We start from the raw sequence: 25,928 nt of genomic DNA, 5'->3' as shown, positions 1-25,928 counted from the left end.
ATCATATTTTATCTAGAATATGCATTCACAGCGGAAACTACTAAATACTCATGTGTTTCATAAAATGATCCATGTCCCATACCATGATCAAGTCTCAATAATCATATCAACATAAATTAAAACATAATTCAGGATATTTGGCTTGAAAGCCTCTCAAACAACAAGTAGCCAAATAACAAGTTCTCAAGTCATAAACATAATACATAACCAAATAGAAACATGAGTTCAACACGACTAATCTACCCAGTGTTACATGACCAGAGCATCGACTCACTACCTAGTCTCCAATAACCAAGGAAGAACCTCCAGCTAAGTCACACGCGGCTACTAAACTCCAGAACCTGCATGTCGCCAAACGAGGGCAACATTAAAACAGAAGGGTGAGAATACGAATCATTATGAAGAAAGTATAACAGAATACAACGGTTAAATCGATACTTCAAGTAATTAGTCATACTATATAAAACGAGATATATAATAGTAATCAACGCATAAATCACATGTTATCGGGTATACGACAAGCTTAAATAGTATAATATTTCAATTCTACTATCATATTCCCAGATAAGTACACAGTCATGATTCTCACCTATTCACACATTTTAATCAAATATGTATTCACACTTCACTCGTTTCAATTATCAAACTCATACACATATCACAATCACATCAACTTCACATACTCAATTATCGCATAATTTTAATGTGACCCAATGCAAGATATGTGACACTATGCATGTGGTACCGAATTGTGAACCCAAAGTTTCACCGCTTTCCGATTCAATATCTAGAATCCAAGCCACGCTTCCGATCCGGACAAGACCAAAGCCCACCAAACGTAAACATATAGTTTACCGCTTCCGATTCACTTTAGAATCTAAGCCTCGCTTATGTTTCAAAGCAAACCACCTTTGTTTCAAGGCATCCATGATATGAATGTATGTACAATGTTAATCAACCATATGCAATTAAGATCATCTCTACCATCTTAATATTTAGCATATCACAATTAATTCACTCAATGAATTATTCCACAATATTGTACACAACATTCTCATCACATAAGCATTATTCACATATAATAATCAACACACAAATCCAATCCACCATTTTTAATTAATACTAGTCATTAATATTGTCATATACTAGCTCACAATTTCTCAATTGGATAAGATTTACTCTTTTAATAATAACCTAACAAGCCATTTGAATTATACTACTTAATTACTCATAGAAAATTCTACCTTAGAACAATACTAGAACATGACTATGGGTCATTTCTATTAGAAGTTCACTATTTTAATATAATAATTAATGTCACTAAACTATAATTATTTACTAATTAACCTATGAAATCTATCAATTAATCAAGATAAGATTTATCTCACACTTATTAACTACCATAATTATATGCACATATATATCACATTTCATGTTAGCTATATGTATACAAGAGTGTCCATTATTCTAACAGCAAATGGTATGTTCAGCAATTATTAATAGTAGTTGAAGTGAGACACATTTCCTATTGACTAAGTAAAATGGGTGCATCATGCTTCTTAGAATAAAAATAACCAAAACAGGGTAATAGAAAAAGGAGGGTCTATATTCATTCCTCATGAAATTATGCTACAGCAAAAGAAAGATATCAAGTGGTGTTCATTGGAAAAAGGTGGCAGACCCACGTTTTGACTCATTGCATTAATTAGTAGCAGCATGTTCTTTTATTCCTACATCAAGTGGCTGCGCTACAGTAAGTAAGCATAACCTCTATATATTGCCTTATCGCTACAGTGGATGAATGTTATCACATCACCATTTGATTTACTTGTCAGTAGTGGTATCACTACTATATAAAAGAAATAGAAGTCTATCTAGCAATTAATGTATCAGCTTATTAAATGAAATAAGGAAAATAATTAGTGAGGCATGTATGCTTTAGTGTATGGCCAGCCGCTAGTCTGTCATGAGTGTATGCTATCCATAAAATTTGGGTGGTCATAATAACTACATGTGGTAATTATCGCTACAGTAAAATAACATGCTACAAGTGGTGCTTTTCTACGGTTCCCAATTCAACTTAGTGCCTACAGGGTTCTCACGGTTTCTAAATAATGCTAGGAGGATATGCAGCCACGTTCATTGGTCTAAGGCGCACTGTAGCGGAAAATGAGGAAATGTTGGTGACTCACGGTTACTCAGGTAGCTGTAGTGACACTTCATATTAAATTGAAATAGCATACAGCCAAAAGTGATTCATTAAAGAAACAAGTAAATTGAAAACAAGTACCTACACAAATCAAATGAAAACAATGAAATGAACAGTATGTTTCGGATGATAGCTTAAGTTTCTAATTCGTTTTACAGATTTCTTCAATATAATGCTGGAAATCAAAACACCCATACCATAATATTTATTCATGAACAATTTATAAGGATAATCTACCAATTTACCCCATTATACTAGCCCATAATGATTAGGGATTCTCCCCCTTACCTCTTGTTTTCTCCTCCAAAACCCTAGCTTTCTCCTCTTGCTCTCTTCCTTCACTTCTATTTCTCCAAAACCAGAAAAATGAACTAATGATGCTTCTATCCCTTTTTTCCTCTCTTACTATCATTATTTATCATATTGGGCTTTAAAAATAAAAGCACCCCCCAATTGCTTATAACTCTAATAAATAGGCCCAATTAATCAAACTCTCTAATAATTTAATTAATTCTATTGAACACAAATGCACTCAAGTTTAATTAATTAAATTAATAATTAAATCTCATAACTATTAAATAATTAATTTAACGCACCAAAAGTATAAAAATAATATAATAAAATAAATACTAAAAAAACGGGTTGTTACAACTCTCCCCAACTTAAAATATTTTCGTCCTCGAAAATTCAGTCGACACAACCATCTCAACACCAAAACCACATCCACTCTCTCTTGATTCATACCGATACAAAATGTTCTACACTTACGACCATACAAAGCTTCAAAAGATGTCATTCCAATACCCAAATGGAATACCATGCAAACACATAATCGTTTCAATGCACAACTCAGCAAGTCTCTTCAGCGAATAATCCTTCTTCATCGGAATAAAACGAGCACATTTCGTCAACTATCCACACTGACCAAACTCACTTCACAGTTACTCGATGCCTCGGCAATCTCGAAACAAAATCCATAGAGATACCATCTCCCTTCCACTCAAAAATAGATAACTGTTGCACCAAACGAAACGGTTCCTGACAAATCCAACTCAAATACACAATTCTGGTATATCCCTTTTCATACTTTACCACTACACAGTTCCTCAACTCTCGATACACAATTAACACTATGATTAATACTCAAATCATTACGATGTTCCTCATCTAAAATTCTCTTTGTCTGAATTCTAACCATCAGGAATACAAACTCGATCACAACATCTCATGACACCATTCTCATCAATCCGAAAGTTACTACTTTTTCCTTGATTAATCAATATCATCTTGTCAACCAATTGAAAAAATCCAATTTCTAACCTTCTCAAATCTTGTCAAAATATTCCAAGTAGGCTTCAACATATCAACTTAACACACGAAGACGTCGCTTCACAACCAAACTCAACCCTCCAAATCGTTCCAACGATTTCTAATTCTTGAATCCTCAACATAACTTATAAAATTATTTCCTACTCAATGCATCGGCCACAACCTTCACTTTACCAGGATCGTAATTCAAACCAAAGATTAAAATCCTTCGAAATTCTACTCGTCTTGTTTACCTCGTATTCAACTCTTGTGATCACTCAACACATCAAACCTTGATCCACACAAACAATGCCTCTTACATTCCAAAACAAACACAAAGGCAAACAACTCCAATACATACATCGAATAATTCCCCTTATGAACTTTAAGTTACCTTGAAGCATAACCTACCACTTATCGATATCTGCATCAACACACCTCAACTCGAAATCCCATATCCAAGAAAATTCACTTCTTCCAACCAAAACTCATATTCAGAAAGCTTTACATGACCTCCTTCTCTTTGAGCACCGATAACACAATCCTTAAATGTTCCACATGATCATCGTCGCTCTTAGAATCAAATATCTTCAAGAAACATTACATCATAGAACCTTCTTTCTTCTTACTCGATAAACAGGCGTAACTCTACGACCAAACACTCAGGCAATGAACCTCTTCTCAAACAATTCCTCAAATCTACTCTCCAACTCCTCCTTAGTCGCTTTACACGCTACCAAGTTAGTAAGACAAGTCCATCTCGTTCAATACGATATTGTCTCCTATCAACAATGGATTAAGGGTGATCAGGTCCTCAATTTGTCAATAGACAGTCGACAATCATAATGAAACATAAACCATCGTTACTAAACCATAATAGTGTTCCTTCAGAACTCGCACTCAAAATCACTTAAAACACCAATACCCAACATCTCTCTTAAAATTACAATCACTTGCTTAGACTCCAAACCGTTCATACCAAAATTCTCATCAAATTGGTCTAGCGGAAAACAAACTAAATCAATCCTAAAATCTCTACCAAGATGCTCCACGGATAATTCAAACACACAAAAGAAGTAGAAACAAAACCACAACAGTTGTATCAATAACCATACTTCTATGCATAACAGATAAAACAAGATCCAATCTCACACCACAATTGTAATAAATGACACTCAAACCAATTCTACACTTGTGTGCTTTATGACCACCACAGGAGTCCCATCACAATCTACGGCACAATGACCTTCAATACAACATCCGAAACACTTAAGTGGAGTAGAATTTCCTCCCCCACTTAGCTTCTTGCCAAAATCAGATTGTTCTCTCTTGTCATCATATGGTTTCCCGCTGGATTGTCCTCTTCCTCGCTTCAACTTTAGAAACCTCATTTCTTTCTTTCCACGCACATCTTCTGGAAAATAGTTTTCCAAAAATTCATCACGGAAAAGAGTCCAAGTAACTTCAATACATTCTCTTTCAAATCTCTGCACAATATTACTCCACCAATCTTCAGCTCCTTTCGTCAGCATGTGAGTACCAAACCGAACCTTCTGTACATCAGTACAACTCACGACTTGAAAGATCTTCTCAATTTCTCTCATCCATGCGTGCACCTTGTCCGGTCCATACCCTCTTTCAAAGATCGGCGGTTTGCACCTTTGAAAGTCTCCAAAAGCACGGAACTCATCCTTTCCTCCATAACCGACATTCTCTTGTGGCGCTTGTCCAATCGTACCAGTCCACCTCATTATTGCCTCAACATTAATGTCAACATTCCTTCCCGCAACCATCGTCCTAAACAACCAAACAACCAGACAAAACAGTGTCGATCGTGTCAGATACACGAATCAAATACAACAGGATAAAAGACATTAATAACCTTGACCAACTGGTCGACCATGCTCTGATACCACTAATGTAACACCCCTTTTATACCCCAAAATAAATAAGCATATAATCAGAGAATAAGCATGCATATAATTCAAAAGGGCGTCACATCGACGTTTTCCAAAAACTAAAAACTTTTTAAAAACCGACAGCATTTACTTACAATATATGATACACCTGGTCATTTCAAATAACACTTCTCAATTCATCATATTTTATCTAGAATATGCATTCACAGCGGAAACTACTAAATACTCATGTGTTTCATAAAATGATCCATGTCCCATACCATGATCAAGTCTCAATAATCATATCAACATAAATTAAAACATAATTCAGGATATTTGGCTTGAAAGCCTCTCAAACAACAAGTAGCCAAATAACAAGTTCTCAAGTCATAAACATAATACATAACCAAATAGAAACATGAGTTCAACACGACTAATCTACCCAGTGTTACATGACCAGAGCATCGACTCACTACCTAGTCTCCAATAACCAAGGAAGAACCTCCAGCTAAGTCACACGCGGCTACTAAACTCCAGAACCTGCATGTCGCCAAACGAGGGCAACATTAAAACAGAAGGGTGAGAATACGAATCATTATGAAGAAAGTATAACAGAATACAACGGTTAAATCGATACTTCAAGTAATTAGTCATACTATATAAAACGAGATATATAATAGTAATCAACGCATAAATCACATGTTATCGGGTATACGACAAGCTTAAATAGTATAATATTTCAATTCTACTATCATATTCCCAGATAAGTACACAGTCATGATTCTCACCTATTCACACATTTTAATCAAATATGTATTCACACTTCACTCGTTTCAATTATCAAACTCATACACATATCACAATCACATCAACTTCACATACTCAATTATCGCATAATTTTAATGTGACCCAATGCAAGATATGTGACACTATGCATGTGGTACCGAATTGTGAACCCAAAGTTTCACCGCTTTCCGATTCAATATCTAGAATCCAAGCCACGCTTCCGATCCGGACAAGACCAAAGCCCACCAAACGTAAACATATAGTTTACCGCTTCCGATTCACTTTAGAATCTAAGCCTCGCTTATGTTTCAAAGCAAACCACCTTTGTTTCAAGGCATCCATGATATGAATGTATGTACAATGTTAATCAACCATATGCAATTAAGATCATCTCTACCATCTTAATATTTAGCATATCACAATTAATTCACTCAATGAATTATTCCACAATATTGTACACAACATTCTCATCACATAAGCATTATTCACATATAATAATCAACACACAAATCCAATCCACCATTTTTAATTAATACTAGTCATTAATATTGTCATATACTAGCTCACAATTTCTCAATTGGATAAGATTTACTCTTTTAATAATAACCTAACAAGCCATTTGAATTATACTACTTAATTACTCATAGAAAATTCTACCTTAGAACAATACTAGAACATGACTATGGGTCATTTCTATTAGAAGTTCACTATTTTAATATAATAATTAATGTCACTAAACTATAATTATTTACTAATTAACCTATGAAATCTATCAATTAATCAAGATAAGATTTATCTCACACTTATTAACTACCATAATTATATGCACATATATATCACATTTCATGTTAGCTATATGTATACAAGAGTGTCCATTATTCTAACAGCAAATGGTATGTTCAGCAATTATTAATAGTAGTTGAAGTGAGACACATTTCCTATTGACTAAGTAAAATGGGTGCATCATGCTTCTTAGAATAAAAATAACCAAAACAGGGTAATAGAAAAAGGAGGGTCTATATTCATTCCTCATGAAATTATGCTACAGCAAAAGAAAGATATCAAGTGGTGTTCATTGGAAAAAGGTGGCAGACCCACGTTTTGACTCATTGCATTAATTAGTAGCAGCATGTTCTTTTATTCCTACATCAAGTGGCTGCGCTACAGTAAGTAAGCATAACCTCTATATATTGCCTTATCGCTACAGTGGATGAATGTTATCACATCACCATTTGATTTACTTGTCAGTAGTGGTATCACTACTATATAAAAGAAATAGAAGTCTATCTAGCAATTAATGTATCAGCTTATTAAATGAAATAAGGAAAATAATTAGTGAGGCATGTATGCTTTAGTGTATGGCCAGCCGCTAGTCTGTCATGAGTGTATGCTATCCATAAAATTTGGGTGGTCATAATAACTACATGTGGTAATTATCGCTACAGTAAAATAACATGCTACAAGTGGTGCTTTTCTACGGTTCCCAATTCAACTTAGTGCCTACAGGGTTCTCACGGTTTCTAAATAATGCTAGGAGGATATGCAGCCACGTTCATTGGTCTAAGGCGCACTGTAGCGGAAAATGAGGAAATGTTGGTGACTCACGGTTACTCAGGTAGCTGTAGTGACACTTCATATTAAATTGAAATAGCATACAGCCAAAAGTGATTCATTAAAGAAACAAGTAAATTGAAAACAAGTACCTACACAAATCAAATGAAAACAATGAAATGAACAGTATGTTTCGGATGATAGCTTAAGTTTCTAATTCGTTTTACAGATTTCTTCAATATAATGCTGGAAATCAAAACACCCATACCATAATATTTATTCATGAACAATTTATAAGGATAATCTACCAATTTACCCCATTATACTAGCCCATAATGATTAGGGATTCTCCCCCTTACCTCTTGTTTTCTCCTCCAAAACCCTAGCTTTCTCCTCTTGCTCTCTTCCTTCACTTCTATTTCTCCAAAACCAGAAAAATGAACTAATGATGCTTCTATCCCTTTTTTCCTCTCTTACTATCATTATTTATCATATTGGGCTTTAAAAATAAAAGCACCCCCCAATTGCTTATAACTCTAATAAATAGGCCCAATTAATCAAACTCTCTAATAATTTAATTAATTCTATTGAACACAAATGCACTCAAGTTTAATTAATTAAATTAATAATTAAATCTCATAACTATTAAATAATTAATTTAACGCACCAAAAGTATAAAAATAATATAATAAAATAAATACTAAAAAAACGGGTTGTTACAAGCTTGATTTCCTTTTGCTCTGCTTCAATCCTCTGCTGTTGGAGTTGAATGTGACATTGTCAATGTGATGAAAATGATGCGTCTGATGTTGATAACTCACGCTGCTGATGCTGACTCGTTCATGTGGTGAAAATGATGCGTCTGATTCGTTGCGTTTGAGTTTGCCGGTGAAAACGTGAGGTGATGTTGAATCAAAATTGAATCGCTGAGCTTTTGTTGCGTGAAGGTCGTACTGATTTCATCGTTGTTGAAGGATTGAATTGAAGGTAAGTTGTTTGAGATCAGTGAAGGTGTATATGCAGGTTGATTGTATTGAAGTTGAAATTTAAAAGATGATGAATGGTTGTTGATGAATTTGTTGGAGGTTTTGTGATATTTAGCTATGGAAGATGATGATGGAAACTGGTGCGTAATTACAGGTTTGTGAATCGGTTTAGATCAAGTTTTTTTGGAGGAGAATTCTTTGTGGTGAGATTTTGGCAGCATAACGACTCTGTTTTTTCTCCTCCCCCTCTTTCTGATCTAAGATAGCTTATTTATAGGCATAGATAGGTGAGAAGAGTATGACAAATTGGAGGGAGATTGAGAGGGAAATCGGTTCACGACTTCTGCCTTTGGATCAAGTTTGGAGAGTCATCCGTGTGAATCAATTTTGAAGAATTTCAGCCCTTGATTAAATTCAAACCTATGGTCAAGATTAAGCTGAGAATTTGTCTTCAGTTTGCCACGAAGGAAGTGTGAGCTGATATTTGAATTTGGACTTGCGAATTTGGCTCCCGGAATGTGTGAATCTCACTGGTGGAAGAAACGTGAACATTCTTTGCCTTCCCCCTCTTGCTGGAAATCGTTGTGTGGACCCACCCATTTTCTTGGATCTATTATATTGAATAAAAGAACTAAAAATAACACTAACAAAAAGAAAATGGTTAATAATAAAAACAAACTAACATAATAAAATAATTTTTATATTAAAGAATAGTTTTAATTTTAATAATAACTCAAATTAGAAAGATATTTCAAATTTGAATTAAAATTAGAATTAATACTACAAATTAATATCATAAAATGACCATAAACTTGAAAAAGAAATGAGAAAATGGAACTCTAAATCTTGACTTGAACTTGGACTTGAAATGTTGACTTTTAGTCGAATCATCTCGCAAATCCCACTTTTCCTCGATCCAGTCCCTGTAACAAAAATAAAAGAGAAACAAAACATTTTTTTGCAATTTTGATTAATGGTTAGTAAACATAAAGCATAATCTAATGGAATGAAATGATGTAAATGACACGGGATCGTAGGGTAAAAATCAGGGTGCAACAGCTGCCCCTATTTAAGTTTCTTCTATCAGGAGATAGGAGATACTTAAATACAAACATGTCCCGATTTTTAGCCTAAGATGCCCCAAGAATGGTATGAATGTATAAATTCCTCTTTTAATTTTTTTTAATGATATGATATGAGTCAGACTCAAATCTTCGTGGGGAATATAGCGCCACGAGAGACAAACTGTTAATGGAACAAGCACAAGACCTGATGAAAGAGATAATTGAAGAAATGTATCACAACATCCAGGAATGGATCTGAGTGAAGTGAGAAATCACGATATCAGAGAATAAATCTGAATAAGGTGAGAAAGGTATCACGACATCCAGGAATGGATCTGAATGAAGTGAGAAATCACGATATCAGAGAATAAATCTGAATAAGGTGAGAAAGGTATCACGACATCCAGGAATGGATCTGAATGAAGTGAGAAATCACAATATCCGAGAATAAATCTGAAAAAAGTGAGAACCAGGATGAAGCATGGTTGTAGGGGAACCAAGATAAAACAAGGTTGTAAAGAGAACCAAGATAAAACAAGGTTGTAAAGAGAACCAAGATAAAACAAGGTTGTAAAGAGAACCAAGATAAAACATGGTTGTAGAGAGAACCAAGATAAAACATGGTTGTAGAGAGAACCAAGATAAAACAAGGTTGTAAAGAGAACCAAGATAAAACATGGTTGTAGAGAGAACCAAGATAAAACATGGTTGTAGAGAGAACCAAGATAAAACATGGTTGTAGAGAGAACCAAGATAAAACATGGTTGTAAAGAGAACCAAGATAAAACATGGTTGTAAAGAGAACCTAGATAAAACATGGTTGTAGAGGGAACACATCCGGAATAAACATCGGATAAACAAGACAAATGAACCAAAGGGATAAATCCGTATTGAATAATGCCAAGTAAGTTGGACTTTGATCTCAAAGTGAAAATGCAAATGAATATGAATTTGTTTCTATGCGTGATATGAAATTTTTCTATGCATGATATGAATGATTAATGCAATGCATTTATTTGTGACAACTGAGAAAGACTCCTTTGTGCGGCAGAAAGGGATGTCTGATTCCTCAACACATGGAACATTGCCCAAAGCTCTTCAATCACACTTGTGAAATGTACTAAACTGATCCTTTGAGAGAGACTAATAAAATGCTCGGAGATTCTTTTGAAGTAGATTGCCCCGGCTTGACTGATTAATGTAGAACAACTGATCATGGCTTCAGCTTGAATAATCTGGAATGACAGCTTTATTAGGCATTTGGAAACACTTGCCCCAGCATTAGTCTTGAAAGAGATATGATAAACCAGATCTGAGAATAACTTGCACTGAGATAAACCTTTGAACAGAACCTTGAAGTGAAATGCCCCTGATGAGATCACAGACCAATTTCTCAACTGTTTGAAATTCCTTGATGAGGAATGTTGTTTAGAAGCAAAAATGTTTGTTCAAAACTGGTAATCTAAATGCAAAGAACATGCAGATTTTTTGAAATCAACAGAAATGGCATTATAAAGCAAATAGAAAGACAAAGAAACATGGAATTTGAAGTGAAAAGTAAAGCAAATAAATCCAGACAAATGATTGGCACAACTTTAGGAGTCAGGTTAACGCAACCTTGTTGTAGTATGCTTTCAAAATAAACCTGGCCTCAATTAGGACTTTTGAAGGTTGTAATGTGGCCTGGTTCATGGTTTAAGAAACAAAGGATATAAGGCTCAAAATTTATTTGTACCCACCTCTTCTTCATGATGAACTTCCATCCTACATTCAGTTAATTCAACCTATGCATTCAGGTTTTCAAGAGAACTTGGAATTTGCAGCACTTGTTTGGCAATGATGATTCAGAAGCCAAGGAATATACTTTGAGATGGAAGTCACTTCTTTTTTTACAACATTTTGTTGTTTTGGAATTTATTGACTTCTCTCTTCTTTTTTTTTACTTTTGATATCCCTAACTTTTGCCTGAACTGTTTTATTTGAGATTTACAGTCAGCGGGATGCCCCAATATATATTTTGCCTAAGTCTCCTTCAAAGGTTTTGACTTAGCGGGCTTTTCTTGAACTTTTCTTTTTCATTTTTTTCTTTTTTGAAAGATAGTGACTGCCTTGCTTAACAATTGCGGAGAACCATCATCATCACTTTTGACTTTGAAGGACGTCTTCGACATTTCTTGGATGTGTGCGAAGGAAAACTTGTGATTACAACCTTTATTAAAAGGTATCTTGAATGAAACTCTTGTATTTGAATGCATAGATGAATAAACTGAAAACTACCCATCCCCAGGTTAAAATTGCAGGTTTTTTCATTTAAAAAGAAAACTCCAACTTCGAAGGCTCAGAGGGGTTGACAAGGGATTAACTTCCTTATTTCTCCAGTGTTTGGGAATTGAAACAAGGCCTGTACATCATCAGCAAAGTTTTATTCAAAAGCACACTAACAGCAATTATGGGTATCTTGTTTTCATCATCCTCCCTCCAATCATAAGCAACAGGGTAGAGAAAACAAATAAAAGAAACATATTTTTGTTTTTTTTTTGAAAGAAATAAAGCAGTAAAAGAGAACAATTGAATCAAAACATGCAATGCTCATTTCATTTAAAATTAACAGTAAGAAACAAACAAGTTTGAAATTAAACAGACATTACAATTGGAAGAAATGCAAACAGTAAAGAAACATGGCCTAGTGACTAATCAGCAACAAGGATGAGTTGTCCCGTCTGAAACACTTGGCTTCAGGAGAGAATCTGAATTTGATTGAAGCTTCAATTGTCAGTCTCTGGAGGTGAATAGTAAATCACATTTGGAGTACGAGCAGCAAAACTTATCACTTTTCCTTTGATCAAGTCTTTCACTCTAGCCTTCAGTGCATAACAATGTTCTAAATCATGACCAGCAGCCCCCTGATGAAAATCACAATAAAGATCAGATCTATAACCATCTAAAGGAGGATTTCGAGAAGGAGGCATGGCTCTAGTTGTAATCAACCCTTTCTGGACCAAAGATGGATACAGTTCAGTATAAGACATAGGAATAGGATCAAAGTGAGTCCTATCGCGATTCTGATTCTCGTTAGCTTCCCGAGGTTGAGAAGCTTGAACTCTTTGAGGAAACAACCCAACAGACTTCATTGGAATAATAGTAGAGTGGCAAGGCCTCTTTTGTTGTTTCTTTAGAGGTTTGTTCAGATTCTCATCTTGTTGATGATTTCCTTGGCTTTGTCATAGAGCAGACAGAGATTGTTGATCAGGAATCTTTGAGAACAAAGGTGGAGGAAGATCCTTTGGAGAAGGGCCACAGGAAGGCACTAGAGTACTCACTGGATGATATTGCCTTTGGACTGTAGTAGAATTCGGAAGAACTATAGGAACACCAACTTGCTTTGTAACAACAAAAGGAAAATTGTCTTCTCTCTTCAACAAGATCTGAAGGATTTCCATGATCTGATTCATCTGACTTTTCAACTGGTTAACTTCAGCTCTTAATAACTCTTGGTCTTGTTGAAGTTCTTCCATAGTCTTCTGGTACATGCTTCTTAGTTCAACGTGTCAAGGAATCAACTTAATGATCAACAACTAGCTGGAAGTGAGCAAAAATTGAAAATAAGATCTCGGGCAACCTGGATGAATGCGGGAACCATGCAATGATATGCAATGCAAGATGTAATGCAAAATGCGAATAAGTAACCAGCAGAACCACAGTAACCAATAGGATCATAACTCAGTCATCATCAAACAGAAATGGAACCACTTGAACAAGAACCATAGTCACCAGCAATGTACCTGTAAAATGATTGATTCCCGCCCCACTCACGGGTGAATCTAAGCCAGGGTAGGTCAAAAAGCCAACATAGGATCGAACGTAGGCGCCATCATACGATGTTGCCTCGTTCCACCAAGCTCTGCCCGTGGATACGTGATCAGATCAATCAGGCATACGCCTTCTGTCCGTCACGGCCACTCTAGTCCTAGTTCCTATGGTATCACTCATAGCCTGTGTATTGGGCCTTTTACCTCAGTAACATCCCACCCACCAAAAAAACAGCAGATCTAGAACAGTATATATACAGAACAGCAGATAACCAGAATATAACAACAAATAAAGCAGTATATGCGAATATACAAATAAAGAAATATATACAAATATACAAATAAAGCATGAAGAAAGCAAACACCCAAAGATAAAAACAAACAAGAGCTAGGACTGACACTCAGGATGGGCCTAGCAAAGGTCAATCTGTCCCCAGTGAAGTCGCCAGCTGAAACAACTGGTTCGTAATCATCAAAATGAAATCAATGAAGTCGCCATCGATTGTTTATTTATCCCAAAAATGGGAAAGGAAAACATCGAGTAAAACCTATAAAGAAAACAAACAACGGTCTTACGACCCAGAGAACTAGGTAAGGGTGTCGGTTACGCAAGGAGAAGGGGTTAGCACTCCTCACGTCCGTCGTACTCGACGGGATCCGCTCTTGTTAGTCTAAATCTAAGGGTGTTATCTAAAAATCTAAACCTAAAACTAAAGGGAAACACACGACGAAATAAGAGAAAATAAACACGGGGAAAAGAAAGAAAATATATACAAGATTCTACTCGTTCAGGCCCCGCGACCTAATGCCTACGTATCCCGATTAAGGAATCAGAGCAGTCGTAGTTCGGCTTAAAACATTTTGTGTGTGTGTGATGTTAAACGTCGCATTCCACTGCTGCTCGACCTTTGGAGACTTACACAATTGTCGTGGAACGGAATTAACATGTGCATAAAAGAAAATAAAAGAAAACCGAACAAAGCATTTTAAAAGAAATAGAAAATATAAAAGATGAATATATACAAACATGAGTTGCTAAAAAGGAAAATAAACAAATTAAAATATTTTTGTAATTTTTAATATGAAAATAAAAATAAAGTCTAAATTTAAAATAAAAGCATGTTTTTGAATTTTTGTGATAAAACAAACAAGAATTAAAACTAAGACTAAAACAATTAAAAGAAACTAAAATAAAGGCTGAAAGTAAAAAAAAAGATGTAAATATCATACGAAGGATCCATTGGACTCTAAGCTTGGCCCAAAATAAAATAAAAGACATCAACTCAGGGGGAAAATCGCTAGAAAGGGGGTGATAATGCTGAAAACGAAATGGGCCGGATTAGGAAACAGATACAAGGCCCAAATATCCATTAAACAAAGAAAACCCTAATGACTAAGGAGGGTCCGCCTCTCTCTTCTTCTCTCTCACGGCTCTGCTTCCAAACCCAATTCCTCTGTTTCTCCCATGGCTTCTCTCATCTCTTACGAAATGCTCTGTTCCCAAACTCTCAAATTACTCACTCTACTCTCACCTCTCAGCCTCAAACTCTCGGTTCATTCATCATCTATCACACGAACTAAACAAGGATAACACTCGCCTCTCAATAATCGAAACAAACAACAACTAAACTTTCATGAACACAGCGACAACAAAACTCTCTCTCGGCCTCACCCTCTCGATCGGTTAACTCTGCTCTCGCTTCAAACTCTCACGTCTCAAATCTCTATCAACTCTCGATTTCGATAATCAAAAGCATACAAACAACTCAGCACCCAAAATCGCAGCATATAAATCCACACGATTACATTCAACATTCAAACAGCGGTAAGATTCAAACATTACAAACTAACACGGTTCAAGCATGGCAACACGACATACACGGTGATCAGTCATAAGAAGCATATAGAATCAGGAAACTAACCGACTCCGAATGTTATCGGAGGACGAATCCACGGTGAGCTTGATTTCCTTTTGCTCTGCTTCAATCCTCTGCTGTTGGAGTTGAATGTGACATTGTCAATGTGATGAAAATGATGCGTCTGATGTTGATAACTCACGCTGCTGATGCTGACTCGTTCATGTGGTGAAAATGATGCGTCTGATTCGTTGCGTTTGAGTTTGCCGGTGAAAACGTGAGGTGATGTTGAATCAAAATTGAATCGCTGAGCTTTTGTTGCGTGAAGGTCGTACTGATTTCATCGTTGTTGAAGGATTGAATTGAAGGTAAGTTGTTTGAGATCAGTGAAGGTGTATATGCAGGTTGATTGTATTGAAGTTGAAATTTAAAAGATGATGAATGGTTGTTGATGAATTTGTTGGAGGTTTTGTGATATTTAGCTATGGAAGATGATGATGGAAACTGGTGCGTAATTACAGGTTTGTGAATCGGTTTAGATCAAGTTTTTTTGGAGGAGAATTCTTTGTGGTGAGATTTTGGCAGCATAACGACTCTGTTTTTTCTCCTCCCCCTCTTTCTGATCTAAGATAGCTTATTTATAGGCATAGATAGGTGAGAAGAGTATGACAAATTGGAGGGAGATTGAGAGGGAAATCGGTTCACGACTTCTGCCTTTGGATCAAGTTTGGAGAGTCATCCGTGTGAATCAATTTTGAAGAATTTCAGCCCTTGATTAAATTCAAACCTATGGTCAAGATTAAGCTGAGAATTTGTCTTCAGTTTGCCACGAAGAAAGTGTGAGCTGATATTTGAATTTGGACTTGCGAATTTGGCTCCCGGAATGTGTGAATCTCACTGGTGGAAGAAACGTGAACATTCTTTGCCTTCCCCCTCTTGCTGGAAATCGTTGTGTGGACCCACCCATTTTCTTGGATCTATTATATTGAATAAAAGAACTAAAAATAACACTAACAAAAAGAAAATGGTTAATAATAAAAACAAACTAACATAATAAAATAATTTTTATATTAAAGAATAGTTTTAATTTTAATAATAACTCAAATTAGAAAGATATTTCAAATTTGAATTAAAATTAGAATTAATACTACAAATTAATATCATAAAATGACCATAAACTTGAAAAAGAAATGAGAAAATGGAACTCTAAATCTTGACTTGAACTTGGACTTGAAATGTTGACTTTTAGTCGAATCATCTCGCAAATCCCACTTTTCCTCGATCCAGTCCCTGTAACAAAAATAAAAGAGAAACAAAACATTTTTTTGCAATTTTGATTAATGGTTAGTAAACATAAAGCATAATCTAATGGAATGAAATGATGTAAATGACACGGGATCGTAGGGTAAAAATCAGGGTGCAACAGCTGCCCCTATTTAAGTTTCTTCTATCAGGAGATAGGAGATACTTAAATACAAACATGTCCCGATTTTTAGCCTAAGATGCCCCAAGAATGGTATGAATGTATAAATTCCTCTTTTAATTTTTTTTAATGATATGATATGAGTCAGACTCAAATCTTCGTGGGGAATATAGCGCCACGAGAGACAAACTGTTAATGGAACAAGCACAAGACCTGATGAAAGAGATAATTGAAGAAATGTATCACAACATCCAGGAATGGATCTGAGTGAAGTGAGAAATCACGATATCAGAGAATAAATCTGAATAAGGTGAGAAAGGTATCACGACATCCAGGAATGGATCTGAATGAAGTGAGAAATCACGATATCAGAGAATAAATCTGAATAAGGTGAGAAAGGTATCACGACATCCAGGAATGGATCTGAATGAAGTGAGAAATCACAATATCAGAGAATAAATCTGAAAAAAGTGAGAACCAGGATGAAGCATGGTTGTAGGGGAACCAAGATAAAACAAGGTTGTAAAGAGAACCAAGATAAAACAAGGTTGTAAAGAGAACCAAGATAAAACAAGGTTGTAAAGAGAACCAAGATAAAACATGGTTGTAGAGAGAACCAAGATAAAACATGGTTGTAGAGAGAACCAAGATAAAACAAGGTTGTAAAGAGAACCAAGATAAAACATGGTTGTAGAGAGAACCAAGATAAAACATGGTTGTAGAGAGAACCAAGATAAAACATGGTTGTAGAGAGAACCAAGATAAAACATGGTTGTAAAGAGAACCAAGATAAAACATGGTTGTAAAGAGAACCTAGATAAAACATGGTTGTAGAGGGAACACATCCGGAATAAACATCGGATAAACAAGACAAATGAACCAAAGGGATAAATCCGTATTGAATAATGCCAAGTAAGTTGGACTTTAATCTCAAAGTGAAAATGCAAATGAATATGAATTTGTTTCTATGCGTGATATGAAATTTTTCTATGCATGATATGAATGATTAATGCAATGCATTTATTTGTGACAACTGAGAAAGACTCCTTTGTGCGGCAGAAAGGGATGTCTGATTCCTCAACACATGGAACATTGCCCAAAGCTCTTCAATCACACTTGTGAAATGTACTAAACTGATCCTTTGAGAGAGACTAATAAAATGCTCGGAGATTCTTTTGAAGTAGATTGCCCCGGCTTGACTGATTAATGTAGAACAACTGATCATGGCTTCAGCTTGAATAATCTGGAATGACAGCTTTATTAGGCATTTGGAAACACTTGCCCCAGCATTAGTCTTGAAAGAGATATGATAAACCAGATCTGAGAATAACTTGCACTGAGATAAACCTTTGAACAGAACCTTGAAGTGAAATGCCCCTGATGAGATCACAGACCAATTTCTCAACTGTTTGAAATTCCTTGATGAGGAATGTTGTTTAGAAGCAAAAATGTTTGTTCAAAACTGGTAATCTAAATGCAAAGAACATGCAGATTTTTTGAAATCAACAGAAATGGCATTATAAAGCAAATAGAAAGACAAAGAAACATGGAATTTGAAGTGAAAAGTAAAGCAAATAAATCCAGACAAATGATTGGCACAACTTTAGGAGTCAGGTTAACGCAACCTTGTTGTAGTATGCTTTCAAAATAAACCTGGCCTCAATTAGGACTTTTGAAGGTTGTAATGTGGCCTGGTTCATGGTTTAAGAAACAAAGGATATAAGGCTCAAAATTTATTTGTACCCACCCCTTCTTCATGATGAACTTCCATCCTACATTCAGTTAATTCAACCTATGCATTCAGGTTTTCAAGAGAACTTGGAATTTGCAGCACTTGTTTGGCAATGATGATTCAGAAGCCAAGGAATATACTTTGAGATGGAAGTCACTTCTTTTTTTACAACATTTTGTTGTTTTGGAATTTATTGACTTCTCTCTTCTTTTTTTTTACTTTTGATATCCCTAACTTTTGCCTGAACTGTTTTATTTGAGATTTACAGTCAGCGGGATGCCCCAATATATATTTTGCCTAAGTCTCCTTCAAAGGTTTTGACTTAGCGGGCTTTTCTTGAACTTTTCTTTTTCATTTTTTTCTTTTTTGAAAGATAGTGACTGCCTTGCTTAACAATTGCGGAGAACCATCATCATCACTTTTGACTTTGAAGGACGTCTTCGACATTTCTTGGATGTGTGCGAAGGAAAACTTGTGATTACAACCTTTATTAAAAGGTATCTTGAATGAAACTCTTGTATTTGAATGCATAGATGAATAAACTGAAAACTACCCATCCCCAGGTTAAAATTGCAGGTTTTTTCATTTAAAAAGAAAACTCCAACTTCGAAGGCTCAGAGGGGTTGACAAGGGATTAACTTCCTTATTTCTCCAGTGTTTGGGAATTGAAACAAGGCCTGTACATCATCAGCAAAGTTTTATTCAAAAGCACACTAACAGCAATTATGGGTATCTTGTTTTCATCATCCTCCCTCCAATCATAAGCAACAGGGTAGAGAAAACAAATAAAAGAAACATATTTTTGTTTTTTTTTTTGAAAGAAATAAAGCAGTAAAAGAGAACAATTGAATCAAAACATGCAATGCTCATTTCATTTAAAATTAACAGTAAGAAACAAACAAGTTTGAAATTAAACAGACATTACAATTGGAAGAAATGCAAACAGTAAAGAAACATGGCCTAGTGACTAATCAGCAACAAGGATGAGTTGTCCCGTCTGAAACACTTGGCTTCAGGAGAGAATCTGAATTTGATTGAAGCTTCAATTGTCAGTCTCTGGAGGTGAATAGTAAATCACATTTGGAGTACGAGCAGCAAAACTTATCACTTTTCCTTTGATCAAGTCTTTCACTCTAGCCTTCAGTGCATAACAATGTTCTAAATCATGACCAGCAGCCCCCTGATGAAAATCACAATAAAGATCAGATCTATAACCATCTAAAGGAGGATTTCGAGAAGGAGGCATGGCTCTAGTTGTAATCAACCCTTTCTGGACCAAAGATGGATACAGTTCAGTATAAGACATAGGAATAGGATCAAAGTGAGTCCTATCGCGATTCTGATTCTCGTTAGCTTCCCGAGGTTGAGAAGCTTGAACTCTTTGAGGAAACAACCCAACAGACTTCATTGGAATAATAGTAGAGTGGCAAGGCCTCTTTTGTTGTTTCTTTAGAGGTTTGTTCAGATTCTCATCTTGTTGATGATTTCCTTGGCTTTGTCGTAGAGCAGACAGAGATTGTTGATCAGGAATCTTTGAGAACAAAGGTGGAGGAAGATCCTTTGGAGAAGGGCCACAGGAAGGCACTAGAGTACTCACTGGATGATATTGCCTTTGGACTGTAGTAGAATTCGGAAGAACTATAGGAACACCAACTTGCTTTGTAACAACAAAAGGAAAATTGTCTTCTCTCTTCAACAAGATCTGAAGGATTTCCATGATCTGATTCATCTGACTTTTCAACTGGTTAACTTCAGCTCTTAATAACTCTTGGTCTTGTTGAAGTTCTTCCATAGTCTTCTGGTACATGCTTCTTAGTTCAACGTGTCAAGGAATCAACTTAATGATCAACAACTAGCTGGAAGTGAGCAAAAATTGAAAATAAGATCTCGGGCAACCTGGATGAATGCGGGAACCATGCAATGATATGCAATGCAAGATGTAATGCAAAATGTGAATAAGTAACCAGCAGAACCACAGTAACCAATAGGATCATAACTCAGTCATCATCAAACAGAAATGGAACCACTTGAACAAGAACCATAGTCACCAGCAATGTACCTGTAAAATGATTGATTCCCGCCCCACTCACGGGTGAATCTAAGCCAGGGTAGGTCAAAAAGCCAACATAGGATCGAACGTAGGCGCCATCATACGATGTTGCCTCGTTCCACCAAGCTCTGCCCGTGGATACGTGATCAGATCAATCAGGCATACGCCTTCTGTCCGTCACGGCCACTCTAGTCCTAGTTCCTATGGTATCACTCATAGCCTGTGTATTGGGCCTTTTACCTCAGTAACATCCCACCCACCAAAAAAACAGCAGATCTAGAACAGTATATATACAGAACAGCAGATAACCAGAATATAACAACAAATAAAGCAATATATGCGAATATACAAATAAAGAAATATATACAAATATACAAATAAAGCATGAAGAAAGCAAACACCCAAAGATAAAAACAAACAAGAGCTAGGACTGACACTCAGGATGGGCCTAGCAAAGGTCAATCTGTCCCCAGTGAAGTCGCCAGCTGAAACAACTGGTTCGTAATCATCAAAATGAAATCAATGAAGTCGCCATCGATTGTTTATTTATCCCAAAAATGGGAAAGGAAAACATCGAGTAAAACCTATAAAGAAAACAAACAACGGTCTTACGACCCAGAGAACTAGGTAAGGGTGTCGGTTACGCAAGGAGAAGGGGTTAGCACTCCTCACGTCCGTCGTACTCGACGGGATCCGCTCTTGTTAGTCTAAATCTAAGGGTGTTATCTAAAAATCTAAACCTAAAACTAAAGGGAAACACACGACGAAATAAGAGAAAATAAACACGGGGAAAAGAAAGAAAATATATACAAGATTCTACTCGTTCAGGCCCCGCGACCTAATGCCTACGTATCCCGATTAAGGAATCAGAGCAGTCGTAGTTCGGCTTAAAACATTTTGTGTGTGTGTGATGTTAAACGTCGCATTCCACTGCTGCTCGACCTTTGGAGACTTACACAATTGTCGTGGAACGGAATTAACATGTGCATAAAAGAAAATAAAAGAAAACCGAACAAAGCATTTTAAAAGAAATAGAAAATATAAAAGATGAATATATACAAACATGAGTTGCTAAAAAGGAAAATAAACAAATTAAAATATTTTTGTAATTTTTAATATGAAAATAAAAATAAAGTCTAAATTTAAAATAAAAGCATGTTTTTGAATTTTTGTGATAAAACAAACAAGAATTAAAACTAAGACTAAAACAATTAAAAGAAACTAAAATAAAGGCTGAAAGTAAAAAAAAAGATGTAAATATCATACGAAGGATCCATTGGACTCTAAGCTTGGCCCAAAATAAAATAAAAGACATCAACTCAGGGGGAAAATCGCTAGAAAGGGGGTGATAATGCTGAAAACGAAATGGGCCGGATTAGGAAACAGATACAAGGCCCAAATATCCATTAAACAAAGAAAACCCTAATGACTAAGGAGGGTCCGCCTCTCTCTTCTTCTCTCTCACGTCTCTGCTTCCAAACCCAATTCCTCTGTTTCTCCCATGGCTTCTCTCATCTCTTCCGAAATGCTCTGTTCCCAAACTCTCAAATTACTCACTCTACTCTCACCTCTCAGCCTCAAACTCTCGGTTCATTCATCATCTATCACACGAACTAAACAAGGATAACACTCGCCTCTCAATAATCGAAACAAACAACAACTAAACTTTCATGAACACAGCGACAACAAAACTCTCTCTCGGCCTCACCCTCTCGATCGGTTAACTCTGCTCTCGCTTCAAACTCTCACGTCTCAAATCTCTATCAACTCTCGATTTCGATAATCAAAAGCATACAAACAACTCAGCACCCAAAATCGCAGCATATAAATCCACACGATTACATTCAACATTCAAACAGCGGTAAGATTCAAACATTACAAACTAACACGGTTCAAGCATGGCAACACGACATACACGGTGATCAGTCATAAGAAGCATATAGAATCAGGAAACTAACCGACTCCGAATGTTATCGGAGGACGAATCCACGGTGAGCTTGATTTCCTTTTGCTCTGCTTCAATCCTCTGCTGTTGGAGTTGAATGTGACATTGTCAATGTGATGAAAATGATGCGTCTGATGTTGATAACTCACGCTGCTGATGCTGACTCGTTCATGTGGTGAAAATGATGCGTCTGATTCGTTGCGTTTGAGTTTGCCGGTGAAAACGTGAGGTGATGTTGAATCAAAATTGAATCGCTGAGCTTTTGTTGCGTGAAGGTCGTACTGATTTCATCGTTGTTGAAGGATTGAATTGAAGGTAAGTTGTTTGAGATCAGTGAAGGTGTATATGCAGGTTGATTGTATTGAAGTTGAAATTTAAAAGATGATGAATGGTTGTTGATGAATTTGTTGGAGGTTTTGTGATATTTAGCTATGGAAGATGATGATGGAAACTGGTGCGTAATTACAGGTTTGTGAATCGGTTTAGATCAAGTTTTTTTGGAGGAGAATTCTTTGTGGTGAGATTTTGGCAGCATAACGACTCTGTTTTTTCTCCTCCCCCTCTTTCTGATCTAAGATAGCTTATTTATAGGCATAGATAGGTGAGAAGAGTATGACAAATTGGAGGGAGATTGAGAGGGAAATCGGTTCACGACTTCTGCCTTTGGATCAAGTTTGGAGAGTCATCCGTGTGAATCAATTTTGAAGAATTTCAGCCCTTGATTAAATTCAAACCTATGGTCAAGATTAAGCTGAGAATTTGTCTTCAGTTTGCCACGAAGAAAGTGTGAGCTGATATTTGAATTTGGACTTGCGAATTTGGCTCCCGGAATGTGTGAATCTCACTGGTGGAAGAAACGTGAACATTCTTTGCCTTCCCCCTCTTGCTGGAAATCGTTGTGTGGACCCACCCATTTTCTTGGATCTATTATATTGAATAAAAGAACTAAAAATAACACTAACAAAAAGAAAATGGTTAATAATAAAAACAAACTAACATAATAAAATAATTTTTATATTAAAGAATAGTTTTAATTTTAATAATAACTCAAATTAGAAAGATATTTCAAATTTGAATTAAAATTAGAATTAATACTACAAATTAATATCATAAAATGACCATAAACTTGAAAAAGAAATGAGAAAATGGAACTCTAAATCTTGACTTGAACTTGGACTTGAAATGTTGACTTTTAGTCGAATCATCTCGCAAATCCCACTTTTCCTCGATCCAGTCCCTGTAACAAAAATAAAAGAGAAACAAAACATTTTTTTGCAATTTTGATTAATGGTTAGTAAACATAAAGCATAATCTAATGGAATGAAATGATGTAAATGACACGGGATCGTAGGGTAAAAATCAGGGTGCAACAGCCTATCATGGGGTTGTAGACCTGTGCCTGACAATGCTCTTTTAATTTCAGGCCAATTTGGGTTGCAGGTAAAAGTAACAAATAAATCAGGGAATCCCTATTGACTTGAAATGGCCATACCGTCAAAATATAGTTGATCCATATATCTCTTGCTACCAACAAATGTTGATGGCAGAACAACTCGTTTTCCTCGCTTTTGGTGTTCATTTCTTGTATCGCCATCAGTTTGAGCGGCCAAATTATTATATTTGCCCACTCTTAATTTCGACTGATTATCTCTCAACCAATTCAGTCGTTCGGATTCCATCATAGCATAGCCGTCGACTAAGAATTGTTGAAATAGGCGTCTTGAGTAAAGTAGTGTTTTTGCCTCTTTGCGACGTTGTTGTAACCGGTAAGAAAACCAATCCTTAATGCTTTGACGGTTTCTCTTAGTGACCTCAGTTTCATGGCGATATCTGTGCATTATATTTTTCCTGTAACCATCTTCCCCATAAGGAAATATAAGAGGATACTGATAAGCCAAATATGCTGGGTGAAACTCATCTATTCGTTGCAAACCACCATTGCGGCGCTGAATTAAGATGTCCCTTTTATCAGCAGAATCAATGTCTCCCACAATGAGTGCAGCTACTTCTGAGACCGTAGGTTTGTTGTAAACACGGACATCTTCGGATCTATCAGAAATAAGCCTGAGTTTTAAATCTGTGAAAGAATTTGTCCTCAAAACATCCCTTGCCATTCTAAAAGCTTTGGCATGAACATTGTTCTCATCTAACATCATCTTGAGCTTTTTGACAACCGGTCGCTCGATGCCTTTATTGTCCCTGTTTATTTTTCGCAGCCATGAATAAATAGTTTAACAAAATATTTTTATAAAACAATTGTGTAATTATGTCTGAGCATGCTTACTTGAAACATTTTATTCTGTGTTCAAATTCATTGTCCGTGTCATAGATGTATAATTGAGCATATTGCGGAGGTTGCCCTCTTTCTGGCAGCAGTGTACCAATTCGATGACAGGTCTGACCCTGCAGTCTCAAAGTAGGGGGTCCTCCTCTTTTAGAGTATGTTGTGTCGAACTTCATTCCAGGGGAAGTGAATGAGAACATTGCGTTGTATGTTCGTATGTTAGCCTGGTAGTTTTTACTATCTGAATATGTTTTATTAAATAGAAGATGTTGCAACACCTGTGGAGGTTGTTCAAGGAACGGAAGAACAATTTTTCCTCCACGGCAACAACGATAAAAGCGAGGAGTTGCTGTAATTTTGTGTCTATTGACTTTTTCCTGGTACCACATACATGCTTGGCAGTGTGCGCATTCATAACTTTGGTCGCCAATATCGTAATATTCTGAAAGAAGAAACCACAATACTGAATATGTCTATTAACAGAAGAAGTGTACATCATTTGGTTATCAGTGTATGATATGGAAATACCTTGAAGATGGGCCTCCTGTAATTGTGACGGGTCTGAATCTTCGTCAGAGTCGAAACTATTTGAAGAATCTAAATTATTGTCAGAGTTGGAGTCATTATTGTCCTCATAATGAGATTCAACAGACATATTATGATTTGAGGTAGATGGATGATCCATGGACTGACTTGACATATTATAATTTGAAGTAGATGCATGATCCATGTTCTGACTTTGACTAACAATGTTGTTTGTATTTTGAACCCTACTAACTTCAGTATTGAACAAATTTCTCAATCTTTTTCTGTTATCCAAGATTATTTTCCTTCTCTTTCTAGCCATAGCCGTTTCAATAGTGGTTTCATATGTTACAGAAGATGTAAAATTATGATTTAGATGGGAAGTGAGGTTGCTTGATCTGACACGGTTTCGATAATCCCTCTTTGCTTTAAGAATAAACTTTCTCCTCTTTCTTGCAATGGATGTTTGAGGAGCAATGTTTTTAACTACATCTGTTTCCAT

The 25,928-nt window shown here is 36.0% G+C and overlaps 1 protein-coding gene and 1 pseudogene across 2 annotated transcripts; both read right to left on the bottom strand.

Annotated features, from left to right (window-relative positions):
• LOC131598581 (uncharacterized) overlaps positions 1-25,928 on the bottom strand; it is a 28,772-nt pseudogene extending 2,844 nt beyond the window's left edge.
• Positions 4,557-9,291, bottom strand: LOC131596481 (uncharacterized). 2 transcript variants are annotated; one of them, XM_058869140.1, is made up of 2 exons: positions 8,473-9,291; positions 4,557-5,955 (listed from the first exon to the last, which is right to left on the bottom strand). In XM_058869140.1, exon 2 carries the CDS (start codon positions 5,308-5,310, stop codon positions 4,693-4,695), a length of 618 nt encoding a protein of 205 aa, XP_058725123.1. In that variant the 5' UTR covers positions 5,311-5,955; positions 8,473-9,291; the 3' UTR covers positions 4,557-4,692. The 2 variants fall into 2 exon arrangements, with proteins under 2 accessions (XP_058725123.1, XP_058725122.1); XM_058869139.1 differs by lacking the exon at positions 8,473-9,291 and adding an exon at positions 8,112-8,205.

Source organism: Vicia villosa, linkage group LG4, assembly GCF_029867415.1.
Source record: "Vicia villosa cultivar HV-30 ecotype Madison, WI linkage group LG4, Vvil1.0, whole genome shotgun sequence".
Taxonomy (NCBI): domain Eukaryota; kingdom Viridiplantae; phylum Streptophyta; class Magnoliopsida; order Fabales; family Fabaceae; genus Vicia; species Vicia villosa.
Note: the sequence above shows the minus strand (reverse complement) of the source record. Positions and strands in the feature narration are given on the sequence as shown.

Excerpts from the sequence above, each read along its gene's own strand:
- LOC131596481 (XM_058869140.1), bottom strand. The coding sequence starts at position 5,310 with ATGGTTGCGGGAAGGAATGTTGACATTAATGTTGAGGCAATAATGAGG.